Genomic DNA, 12,874 nt, shown 5'->3' with positions numbered 1-12,874 from the left:
CACCGAATTTCAAACCCTTTATTCATTTTTAAGACCTATTTTCGATTTATTCAATGGACTCTGAGAAGAGGGGGTGAAATTCACCCTTCCAAGTCCTGCAAATGAAAAAGCTCTTGGAATATGGTTCCTTGAGGGTTCATAAATACATACACCGAATTTCAAACCCTTTTTTCATTTTTAAGACCTATTTTCGAATTATTCTGTGGACTCTGAGGAAAGGAGGTGAAATTCACCCTTTCAAGTCCTGCAAATGAAAAAGCTCTCGGAATATCGTTCCTTGAGGGTTCATAAATACATACACCGAATTTCAAACCCTTTATTCATTTTTGAGACCTATTTTCGATGTTTTTTTCATTATTAGAAATAGGGGTGAAATTCACCCTTCCAAGTCCTGCAAATGAAAAAGCTCTTGGAATATCGTTCCTTGCGGGTTCATAAATACATACACCGAATTTCAAACCCTTTTCTCATTTTCTAGACCTATTTTCGAATTATTTTGTGGACTCTGAGGAGAGGGGGTGAAATTCACCCTTCCAAGTCCTGCAAATGAAAACGCTCTTGGAATATCGTTTCTTGGGGGTTTATAAATACATACACCGAATTTCAAACCTTTATTCATTTTTAAGACCTATTTTCGATTTATTCTGTGGACTCTGAGGAGAGGGCGTGAAATTCACCCTTCCAAGTCCTGCAAATGAAAAATCTCTTGGAATATGGTTCCTTGAGGGTTCATAAATACATACACCGAATTTCAAACCCTTTATTCATTTTTAAGACCTATTTTCGAATTATTTTGTGGACTCTGAGGAGAGGGGGTGAAATTCACCCTTCCAAGTCCTGCAAATGAAAACGCTCTTGGAATATCGTTTCTTGGGGGTTTATAAATACATACACCGAATTTCAAACCCTTTATTCATTTTTAAGACCTATTTTCGATTTATTCTGTGGACTCTGAGGAGAGGGGGTGAAATTCACCCTTCCAAGTCCTGCAAATGAAAAAGCTCTTGGAATATCGTTCCTTGAGGGTTTATAAATACATACACCGAATTTCAAACCCTTTATTCATTTTTGAGACCTATTTTCGATGTTTTTTTCATTATTAGAAATAGGGGTGAAATTCACCCTTCCAAGTCCTGCAAATGAAAAAGCTCTTGGAATATCGTTCCTTGCGGGTTCATAAATACATACACCGAATTTCAAACCCTTTTCTCATTTTCTAGACCTATTTTCGAATTATTTTGTGGACTCTGAGGAGAGGGGGTGAAATTCACCCTTCCAAGTCCTGCAAATGAAAAAGCTCTTGGAATATCGTTCCTTGAGGGTTCATAAATACATACACCGAATTTCAAACCCTTTATTCATTTTTAAGACCTATTTTCGAATTATTCTGTGGACTCTGAGGAAGGGGGGTGAAATTCACCCTTCCAATTCCTGCAAATGAAAAAGCTCTCGGAATATCGTTCCTTGAGGGTTCATAAATACATACACCGAATTTCAAACCCTTTTCTCATTTTCTAGACCTATTTTCGAATTATTTTGTGGACTCTGAGGAGAGGGGGTGAAATTCACCCTTCCAAGTCCTGCAAATGAAAAAGCTCTTGGAATATCGTTCCCTGAGGGTTCATAAATACATACACCGAATTTCAAACCCTTTATTCATTTTTTAAGACCTATTTTCGAATTATTCTGTGGACTCTGAGGAAAGGGGGTGAAATTCACCCTTCCAAGTCCTGCAAATGAAAAAGCTCTTGAAATATCGTTCCTTGAGGGCTTATAAATACATACACCGAATTTCAAACTCTTTATTTATTTTTTAGACCTATTTCCGATTTTTTCTGTGGACTCTGAGGAGAGGGGGTGAAACTCACCCTTCCAAGTCCTGCAAATGAAAAAGCTCTTGGAATATGGTTCCTTGAGGGTTCATAAATACATACACCGAATTTCAAACCCTTTATTCATTTTTGAGACGTATTTTCGATGTTTTTTTTATTATTAGAAATAGGGGTGAAATTCACCCTTCCAAGTCCTGCAAATGAAAAATCTCTTGGAATATGGTTCCTTGAGGGTTCATAAATACATACACCGAATTTCAAACCCTTTATTCATTTTTAAGACCTATTTTCGAATTATTCTGTGGGCTCTGAGGAAAGGGGGTGAAATTCACCCTTTCAAGTCCTGCAAATGAAAAAGCTCTTGGAATATCGTTCCTTGAGGGTTTATAAATACATACACCGAATTTCAAACCCCTTATTTATTTTTTAGACCTATTTCCGATTTTTTCTGTGGACTCTGAGGAGAGGGGGTGAAATTCACCCTTTCAAGTCCTGCAAATGAAAAAGCTCTCGGAATATCGTTCCTTGAGGGTTCATAAATACATACACCGAATTTCAAACCCTTTATTCATTTTTGAGACCTATTTTCGATGTTTTTTTCATTATTAGAAATAGGGGTGAAATTCACCCTTCCAAGTCCTGCAAATGAAAAAGCTCTTGGAATATCGTTCCTTGAGGGTTCATAAATACATACACCGAATTTCAAACCCTTTATTCATTTTTAAGACCTATTTTCGATTTATTCAATGGACTCTGAGAAGAGGGGGTGAAATTCACCCTTCCAAGTCCTGCAAATGAAAAAGCTCTTGTAATATCGTTCCTTGAGGGTTTATAAATACATATACCGAATTTCAAACCCGTTATTCATTTTTGAGACCTATTTTCGATGTTTTTTTCATTATTAGAAATAGGGGTGAAATTCACCCTTCCAAGTCCTGCAAATGAAAAAGCTCTTGGAATATCGTTCCTTGAGGGTTCATAAATACATACACCGAATTTCAAACCCTTTATTCATTTTTAAGACCTATTTTCGATTTATTCAATGGACTCTGAGAAGAGGGGGTGAAATTCACCCTTCCAAGTCCTGCAACTGAAAAAGCTCTTGGAATATCGTTCCTTGAGGGTTTATAAATACATACACCGAATTTCAAACCCTTTATTCATTTTTTAGACCTATTTTCGATTATATTTCGAATATCCATTTTATGGCTGGTACTGACACTTCAACATTCTTGGAATAAAAAATCTTTCAAATAGTATTTATCATCTTCTTATGAATAAACACTCTAGTTTTGAAAGAATTCATTCATTTCCGAGACCTAATACCGATTTCAGTAAGCATAGTACGCGAAAAAAAAAGTACCCGACGCCACTGGTCAAACGGCCGCTAGATCTGAAGTGGCTGCTGGAAAGTGGCTGCTAAGTTCACACCGGTTATATTATATTACATTTTTTATAAATTAAGAAATTTCGCGAAGTCTTGCATCAAATCTTTCGGGCATAGTTAGTTTAAATGTTATTAAGTATGATAATACCGAGGATAATATTAACCTCTTAGGTCAACTCGTAGGTCAATCAGTTCGAGATTGAAATTTCGCCTTCATTGAAATTGTTAGTAAAAGAAAGTACGTTCTTTTGACTTCATTAACATTTATCATCAAACGAGCTCAATATCTGATGAGAAACGTTTCATTATTTATTCTAAAGCGAAAAAGTCACTTGCAAGCAAACGATTAAATTCGTTCATAAATAAATGAGAATTCCGAAAATATATATCATTTTATGGAGAAGCAGTGGTGTGCCACTTTTTTTCCAAAATAAGTCAAGAAAACGCATCTTGATACATTGAAGACGTACAATCGTACCACGGAAGTTACGAAAAAGAGATTTCATTCCCGAAACTTTATCAACCTGTATCTCTCAAGTAAGGTAATCGGTAAGGTAATTCCTGACATATTATGTTGAGTTTTTTCCTAGAATTGGGTCCAAGAAACGCTACCTCAAATATTGGCATGTCGTTGAAAAACGTCCTGTAAAAGACGGCAATGAATGTAGCCTTCGATGTGGCCAATACTTAATTATGGAGAAAAAAATTAAGGACTATTAACTTCAATACAAAAAGTTTCAGTGAATTTCAATAAAGAATGCAAATGAGTCATATCCATAATTTCGGGGATATGTAATTTATTGTACAGGGTCTTTAAATATTATAGATACATCCGAGGATACATCGCAGTGGTCGTCAATACCAAAATTCCATGATGGTTCGAACACAATGAACAAACTGCAATTATTATGTAGGTACATACTTGAAAGCTTCGTATTTTTTGTTTCCTTCTCTTAACGAATGGTCACTGGAAAAACATAACTTGGTCCTTCGAAGAATTCATCGGAATAAGACACGTGAAGTGTAAAGAAAACCCACGTAGGTACTAAATGAGTACGTACAATGACATAAGGATATTGTATGGTGATAAATGAAGAAACCAACATTAATCAAAATAAACCAAATTATTTTGATAACTTTCTTTCCCAATAACAAATACTAAATATTAAACATGAAGCGATATTCTGACATATTTTCATATTCATTCCATAGTTGCGATACCACAAATCGTTAGGTACCAAAACAAAGAAATTGATATATCTGGAAGTTTTTGTAATTTCCGAAAATCAACAACTCGAGGTCAAGGTATACCTCAGACATTTAGTGTAGTTGATTTCTCACTAGACTTAGTTAATTAGCACCACAACCTCGAATTGAATTCCATACAAACGAGCTGCATAACTAGTTAGGTATATTTTAATTCGAAATCAGTTTAAAAAACGCCCCTCTAACTCGAAATCCCACAGAGAAAATAAATTAGAAAAGCATTCTGGGATCAGCACCGCATTCAAGATGCATCCAATAAATTTGGACTGACAGATATTCAATACTCCTACCCCACTGAATCATCAAATTCGCCCGATAACGAATACGTAGTTACGAGGGTGAGGAGAAATTTAAACTTACCAACTTGCAAGACGTTATCCACACAACCGGTCTCAAGCAGTTTTAATCCTTTGCAGAAAGACAGATTCTGTGGCTCGGCACTCGAATTCACTGGGGGCACTTGCGACAACGATGAGTACATACAAATATCACGTTCATTTCGAGGAAACGACCAAAAAATAATACGTCTCTGCACAGGTTCGGGTATACGGTCATAACGCTCCTCTATACGTTGAAAAGGGATTGTTTCGGCCACTTTTTTAGCCGTGATGTCTAAAAGGGTGTCGGGGCTGCAAGGACTCGGGTCCTTGAGCAAAGCCACCCCGTTTACGCTGCCACGGGAGCAGCAAACCCGCTTGGCTTGTGCCATCTACAACGCACTCTCACTGACTGAAGTCTCGAGTGAACATACGAGACGAGGAAGGGAGACGCTTGCGGTGCTGCCATATTTAACAGAATGTACAACAAACTATTCGACGAAGTAATCAAAATATTAAATTATTAATACTCAATTTTTATTCGTACGAAAAAACGGACTAATAGTGATTTACGTTACAAATCCGGAAAATAGGGTTTTTCTGGACGAATAGACAAAATTCTAGGACGAGCCGTAGACGAGTCCTCGGAGTCTGTGACTTCAAAAAAAATTATTTTCGGGCGCGTTGCGTACAATATTTTTTCGGCACCCGTGTAGAATAACAAATAGCTGCTGCTTTCCATATTTCATTGCGAATCGAAATCAAAAAGCATGCAAACTTTTGACAATTAATTAATATGAACTGTCAGTCGTTATTTCGTTGCTATGGTTACGATCAACTGCATTTATCAAAATCATTCCTACCAAGATTTTCATATTTACAATAGTTGGGGAGCCGAAGAGGGAAATTCGGGATTTACTCGAGCGTGTCAGATTAATCAAAGGGGACTTACCTTGGACCTTGTAGAGTACCTCTACCAAAAATTAGAACTGTATATAAGGGGAATTGTCTAGGATAGCCTGTCAGAATAGTAAAAAAAACGATCATTGTACATACTCGAGCGTGTCGGATTAAGATATATGTGGTTAATTACATGTTGAAAAGTATATATTCTCTTAATCTGGCAATTTAAGCGTGTCGAAAATGTGTGGGAGGGCGCCAAAATTGCAAAAAAAAGAAACGTCACTTGTACATTTTCGAGCGCGGTGGCGTTTTTTCTTATTTGGAAGCTTATGATTCAAGAATAACGGAAAAAATATAATCTGACAGTTCAAGCAAGCCGAAGCAATAAAAATTGGCCATAAAGGTCACAAAAATTAGTTTTTTTTGAATTATCTCCCTCCTTGGGCTTCGAATCTTTTTCGCATTCATTAGGAAAGTTGTAAAGCATAATATTTTCTACAAATTTTGTCCCAAGCAAGACGACGAGTACAGGGTGGGCAAAATTCGTAGTCTACTGAGAGGATCTCGAGAACTATAGCAGCTTGAAGAAAATGGATGACACATTCCCTAGCTCTTTTTCGAAGAAACAAAGAATGGTGAAAACCGCAGCCTCCTACGATACTTCGTTTTTGAGTTTGACAAGTTCCTAAAATTCTCATAACTTTTTTGTCTTTGAAATTACAAATCTAAAACTTGAACCTTCTACAGGCACTTTTTCACGTAGAATCCGCTGATGAGCTCGAAATATTTTTTCATTTCTAATCATTAGGTGAACTTAAATTTTTATCAATGCAAACTTTTATTGACTTTGTCATTTTTGAATTGGAAAAAAATCTTTTGTCAGTAGATTCTACATATGAAAGTGCCTAAGAAGGTTCAAGTTTCAGATCTGTAACTTCAAAGACAAAAACGTTGTGAGAACTTTTTGGAATCATCAAATTTTTGTTTATAATTCGAAATCTAAAAATGATAGGCCGATTCTGTTTTCAGATTTGTATTAGTCGTGAAAAAAGAATTCGAGAATGTGTCATCTGTTTTCTTCTAGCTGCTATAGTTCTCGAGATCCCCTCAGTAGACAACGAATTTTGCCCACCCTGTACATCCCAAAATTGCCAAATACATTCGAATCGTCTAGATCAGACTCGGAGGCACGAGATGCTTTTGGCATTTCGAAGTAAAAATGGGGAATGCTCCAATTTTGAAGTATCAAATTCTTTGCTGCAAGCAATGGAAACGAAAAATTCGTGCAAATCTGATGATGAGGAAGATGTAGAGGTTCATGTTTAGAAATGTTATATGTTTTCGTTTTACAAAAAATGTATACAATACAATATAGCCCAAATTCGAATCTGTATGTGTTTTATTTGTGTCATCGTGAACTATGTGTAAATGCACCATAATTGTACCATAATTTTCCTAAAAATCCAATAATTTTGGCAGCGTACAGTACGAAAAATTTGTACCATAATTTTCCCCAGAATCCAATAATTTTGGCATCTCTGTACCATATTTCCGCACTTGACATCTGGCATTACAAACTGACTGAAAATTTCAGACCGATTTCAAAGATTTGTATCTTGAAATCGTTTTAGAAAACCTTCACCAGTTTACAAAATGACTAGTCAGTTTGCAAACTGACAGATTTCACAATACGATTGTGGCATTTACATATTTTCACTCATCGAATAAGGTGTGTACAAGCTAAGCGCCACATTAGCCAAACAAATATGAACCCCCAAGATTGCATAGCCTACTTGACGACTGATTTTTCTGAACGCACGTTATATTGTCGACATTGGCTTGTTTTAATTGTGAGCATTGAAGTTTTGTTTTAAGGAACACCATTTATATCTGATCTCATTTTCAGCCAAACAATTTAGTTGACAGCAGTAGAAAAATGCACAGATGAAAAATTCAATCAATAATAGCATTTTTATCGATTCATTAGGCCACTTCTAATTCAAGACCACTCAAAATCCTTCTTTCGACTCTATAGTGAAATGCTATACATAAAATTATTCGTATCTGTATGTATATACCTGATATTTCGAACAGTAATCACCCCTATAAATTCCACGTGAATAATTTGTCAGAACTTATTCCATATTCATAGGCTTGATATTGGTTATACTTTCTTGAAAATGGGATTTTTACTGTTTTGTAACGGTTAGAAACTTGTTCTTCGACAACCGCTTCTGGATATTCTTCAATTTCCTTTCTAAATTGTTACGACACATAGATAAGATCTTTACCATACAGCTGTTAGTTCTGAAACTGCGATTTGAAAATTGAAATGGTATAGGATTATGAATTTTCGTAAAATTTCACTGAACCTACTTATTGAAGGAATAAAGAACCCTCCTGAAGAATAGAAACTTATCGGATATGCTTTCAGCTAGAAGGTAAGATTTAAATGGTCGTCCTGTAGGAAAGGGCACGTAAAATGAAAATAAGGAGAATTTCTTTCCCTCTGTATTGTACCTACCTACCAGACATCTCAAAAACTGATTGGCAATTGACATAAAATTTTTCAATGAACGAGCGAGGTGATAAATTCCGCTTTATGACATCTAGATAAAAATACTATGAGAAAAAGGATATTCCTCAACTTGGTTTTTCCTCAACTTGGTTTTTCCTCAACTTGGTTTTTCCTCAACTTGGTTTTTCCTCAACTTGGTTTTTATACAGAATCTCTGCAGATAACTCGTAAAATTTCTAACAATATTCGGAATTATCTAAGGTTGACTCATGAAACTAAGAAGGATCAAGTGAGAAAAGAAGGGAAGGGATAAAAAATAATCTTCTGTTTTAAAGTGCGCTAAGAATGATTTGAAAAAGATTTTTGATCAATAAGAGATGAAACAATGTACCTACTGTTCCTATACGAAACTACACCATTTCCAAATGTATTTCAGAAATCGTCAATTTTATTTCAGAAATCGTCAATTGTATTTCAGATTAGTCAATTCGATTTCAGAAAGCGTCAATTGTATTTCAGATTAGTCAATTCGATTTCAGAAAGTGTCAATTGTATTTCAGATTAGTCAATTCAATTTCAGAAAGCGTCAATTGTATTTCAGATTAGTCAATTCAATTTCAGAAAATATCAATTGCATTTCAGAAAACATCACTTGTAATTCAGATCAGTCAATTTAATTTCAGAAATCGTCAATTGTATTTCGGAAATCCTAATTCGAAATTACACACATTTCATATAAGTTACAGAAATGGTTATTGGAAATACGGTTTATCCTCTTGAATCCTGAGATCAGACTGAAAGTGAGATAACTGTGATATTTGGAAATTCGGTTTAATGTAATGTAAAAAACATTACTGAAGTTCTTTGAAAAACCGTTAGATCTTTTTTTGGAAGACATTTTAGGGGTTCGTGATTTAGTGAATGAGTCATGGAGCATGGAGGGATTGCTTCTGGTAGTTATTGATGGTAATCTTCACAAATTGAACGAAGAAACGAACGAATAATAAGATTAAAGCAGTTCCTACATTCAATCATGAATACAATTATTGAAAAGAGAAATAACGCAACAGTATAGGCCTTCTTCAGCTGCTCGCGTAACGCGTGAATTCAGTATCATTGACATCAGATTCCATGAGTTCAGTGTTTTAACAGTGATTGCGGGAATTTGGACAAAATGTATCTCTTTTTTCAAATCTTCATTGAAAGCTTGCCAACGTTCTGAAGAAAATTTCTCTTTTTCAACTCACACTTTTTCACATTTCTATGTAATTTGAATGATATTCGTACTTTCTGAATTACAAATCATTCAATCTGAATTACAACTGGGGCCTATAACACAAACCATACAAGTGTAACAAGTCTACATACATCTCGACATACATACAAATGTACAAGTTACAAGTGATCTACCTGTAACTATGTAAAAGTTCAATTTAATTCGGTATCAAAATGCGAATGGCTACAATTGTAGAAATTACATTCATGTTTGTCACCTCATAATGAACTTGTTTGAGAGTGAAAAGCTTTCCCTCTAAATAATTGCCGATTGTTGATGTACAAACATCTTTTTGAAAATGTTGCATTATTTTGGTTTTCATTTGTTTGAGGGTTATGGAAGAATCTTCCTCTACCCATAGATGATTGTGTTAATTCCTTCCTCAGTGAGTGTTGTAGGTTTTTTCCACCTTTTTTCCTCATGTCAACGCGTCCAGAACGAATCCAATGATATGCCGTCTTGTATTCCACGTCCAATGTTTTCGTTAAACTCACCCAGTCTTCGCCTTTATTAGCACAATTTACAATTCTTTGACGGTCTTCTCGTGTGTTTTTTTTTATAATTTTTCCTTTGGATATTATCAAAATTTATCACTGATGTACGGCAAATAGGGCAAGTTGTATTGATCGGTAGAAAACACTTTTGGTGCAAATAATGTTGGCACGGATGCAATTTTATAACTGCTTTTCTCAACATGGGAATAAGACATATTGCACAGTGGTCTTTCAAATTCATTATTGAAAATTGAAAACTTAGGTGATCGTGACTTAATCTGACTTTTTCTCAAAATCACCTGACATCTACATAAGTCATCCTTTTTTACATCTCTATGTACTTTCTGAATCATAAATGACCGTTTCTGAAATACATATACTTCAATCTGAATTACAATTGACGATTTCTGAAATTCAATTGACTAATCTGAATTACATTTGATGTTTTCTGAAATTGAATTGACTAATCTGAAATACAATTGACGCTTTCTGAAATTGAATTGACTAATCTGAAATACAATTGACGCTTTCTGAAATCGAATTGACTAATCTGAAATACAGTTGACGATTTCTGAAATACACTTGGAAAAGGTGTAGTATTGAAAGATTCGAATAAAAAATGTGTTTCTCATATTTCCACCTTAAAATGAGATACAGGCTGGACAAAATTCGATGGGATTGAATGGCAGTTCTGTAACCGTAAGAGTTAGGGAAAAATGGATGGCCATTGTTAATGGCCAAAACCGCATCCCTCTATCTTCTTTTGTTTTCAAGTTATAACTGAAATCTCATTTTTCGGCTTTTCGTAAAGTAACAGTGAAATCGAAAAACAAATGTTACGTTCTAGAGACACTTTTTCATGTAGAATGCAGTGGCGTAGTCAAAGGTTTTTCTTCAGTCCGCCACTTCAGTGATTCAGTGGTAACTTTCATTTTTTTAAATACAAACTGTATCTTATTTTTACAAATTCCAGTCCCATTTTTTTCTCTGATTCAGAATATATAAGTCGTATCTCTAATTGTTCTTCCAATAAAAAAAAACTCAAAAACTAATTCGGTCAAGTTGGCAGTTCATTTTCATTGATAATATTTATGATAATGAACTTCATGTTCTTATGTTGTGTGAAGTTATGAGAGATTTTTGAGATCACTTTCATTCCGGATGTTCGAGAAGATGCTCGGGAAATGAGGCAATCATGAGAATTTCCATGACTACTTCATATTTACCAATTAACCTCTACTAGTAGTGGCACAGCCTTATTTGTGAAGGTGTATGAAAAGGCTGTGGTACTGGTATGTATTTAGATTATCTACTTGTTGAAAAGGTTTCAGAACATTATATCCAGTTGAATCCAAGTTTATAAAATTTCCTAAAAGTGATCCATTCCATATTGGAAAATTTTTCATCCTTACAAATATCCGGAAAGAAAGTGATCTTCAAAGTCTCTTATATTAGTTATAATAATGAAGTTTATTCTTTGAAATCTACAAGGCAGGTTGTTATAATTTTAAAATCTGAATAATAAACCTAAGGAAATCCACGAAAGGCAAAGCCTGTGTCATTTAATAACCTGACACAATTTAGGAGCATAAAGTTCATTATCATATTATCAATGAAATGACCTGCCAACTAGACCAATGTAGTTTATGAGTTTTTTTATTGGAAGAATAATTAGAGACACAACGTATGTTATATATTCTGAATCAGAAAAAAATATGGGACTGGAATATGTAAAAATAACACAGGGTTTACATTTAAAAAATTAAAAGTTATCACTATATCACTGAAGTGAAGCGGCGGACTGAAAAAAATCTTTCACTACTCCACTGCATTCTACAAGTGTCTATAGAATCTAACATTTGTTTTGCGATATCAATAATACTTTACGAAATAGAGGCACCAGTACGAAGAGCCGAAAAATGAGTTTTCACTTATAACTTGAAAACAAAAGGAAATAGAGGGATGCGGTTTTGGCCATTAACAATCTTTTGAAAATCGTGATAGGAAACGTGGCATCCATTTTTCGCTAGCTCTTACGGTCACAGAGCTGCCATTCAATCCCATTGAGTCTTGCCCACCCTGTACCAATATAAGATATTTGATATCTCAGAAATGCTCTGTTAACAAAGAGGGCTCAAAGTTAGATATTCCAATTTTTTTTTGGCAAAAACTCCATTTCGATAGGTATAAAGATAAAACCTACTTACAATATTTCGAATATTGGAACATTTTTGCTGAAAATTATTAATAATTCCGAAACGGGCAATCCGAGACCTATAAAACTATGTATGATTTCGTCATCTTAAGCTCTATGCAATTCGAATGTCGAATGAAATATAGGGTGTCAAAAAAGGCGACTTTGTATTGCCGCTCTGTATACAAATGAGTTAGTCGCATTGTATTAATGAATCATTTAAGACTGATTTATCCAGAAAAAATGTTACTTGGGAATTCTATAGTTTCGAATATAAGGTATAGAGTCCTTTTCTGGCGGACACCCTGTATGTAAAAGGTTTGTACAAGATGTCCAGAAATTAAGTTATATTCATCGATTCATCCAATTTTTCCAAAGTGCGACAAAGATATACAAATGAAATTTTACAGCAGTATTAATTTGTCAAATGGAGATGCTCCTAGAACTCGATTCTTTCTTCTTCCCTATCCACTACGTAGGAGTGGAACTAAAAACCTTTTTTCATTTTTCACTATGAGTGTTCATTCAGGCTTCGAATATTATCATTGAAAATTAGCATTGAAAAAACGATTCTATTTCGAAACTTTATTGTCTCTCACTTCCGTAAAAGAATGAAATTGGTTCTTTAATCTTTTTTAAACACCATATCGGCATATTCCTCGTTTAAGAAAATTCTGGGCTTAATTT

At 34.8% G+C, this 12,874-nt stretch overlaps 1 protein-coding gene across 2 annotated transcripts in view; it reads right to left on the bottom strand.

The window, feature by feature from the left end:
* LOC123306758 (zinc finger SWIM domain-containing protein 4-like) overlaps positions 1-5,228 on the bottom strand; it is a 198,380-nt gene extending 193,152 nt beyond the window's left edge. For both annotated transcript variants that reach the window (XM_044888887.1, XM_044888888.1), the window contains exon 1: positions 4,846-5,228. In XM_044888887.1, coding sequence (XP_044744822.1) covers positions 4,846-5,194 — 349 coding nt within the window. In that variant the 5' untranslated portion in view covers positions 5,195-5,228. The remainder of the gene's footprint in view (positions 1-4,845) is intronic.
* Positions 5,229-12,874: the final 7,646 nt, after the last annotated feature.

The sequence above is a fragment of the Coccinella septempunctata genome, chromosome 2 (genome assembly GCF_907165205.1).
Source record: "Coccinella septempunctata chromosome 2, icCocSept1.1, whole genome shotgun sequence".
NCBI classification, from domain to species: domain Eukaryota; kingdom Metazoa; phylum Arthropoda; class Insecta; order Coleoptera; family Coccinellidae; genus Coccinella; species Coccinella septempunctata.
Note: the sequence above shows the minus strand (reverse complement) of the source record. Positions and strands in the feature narration are given on the sequence as shown.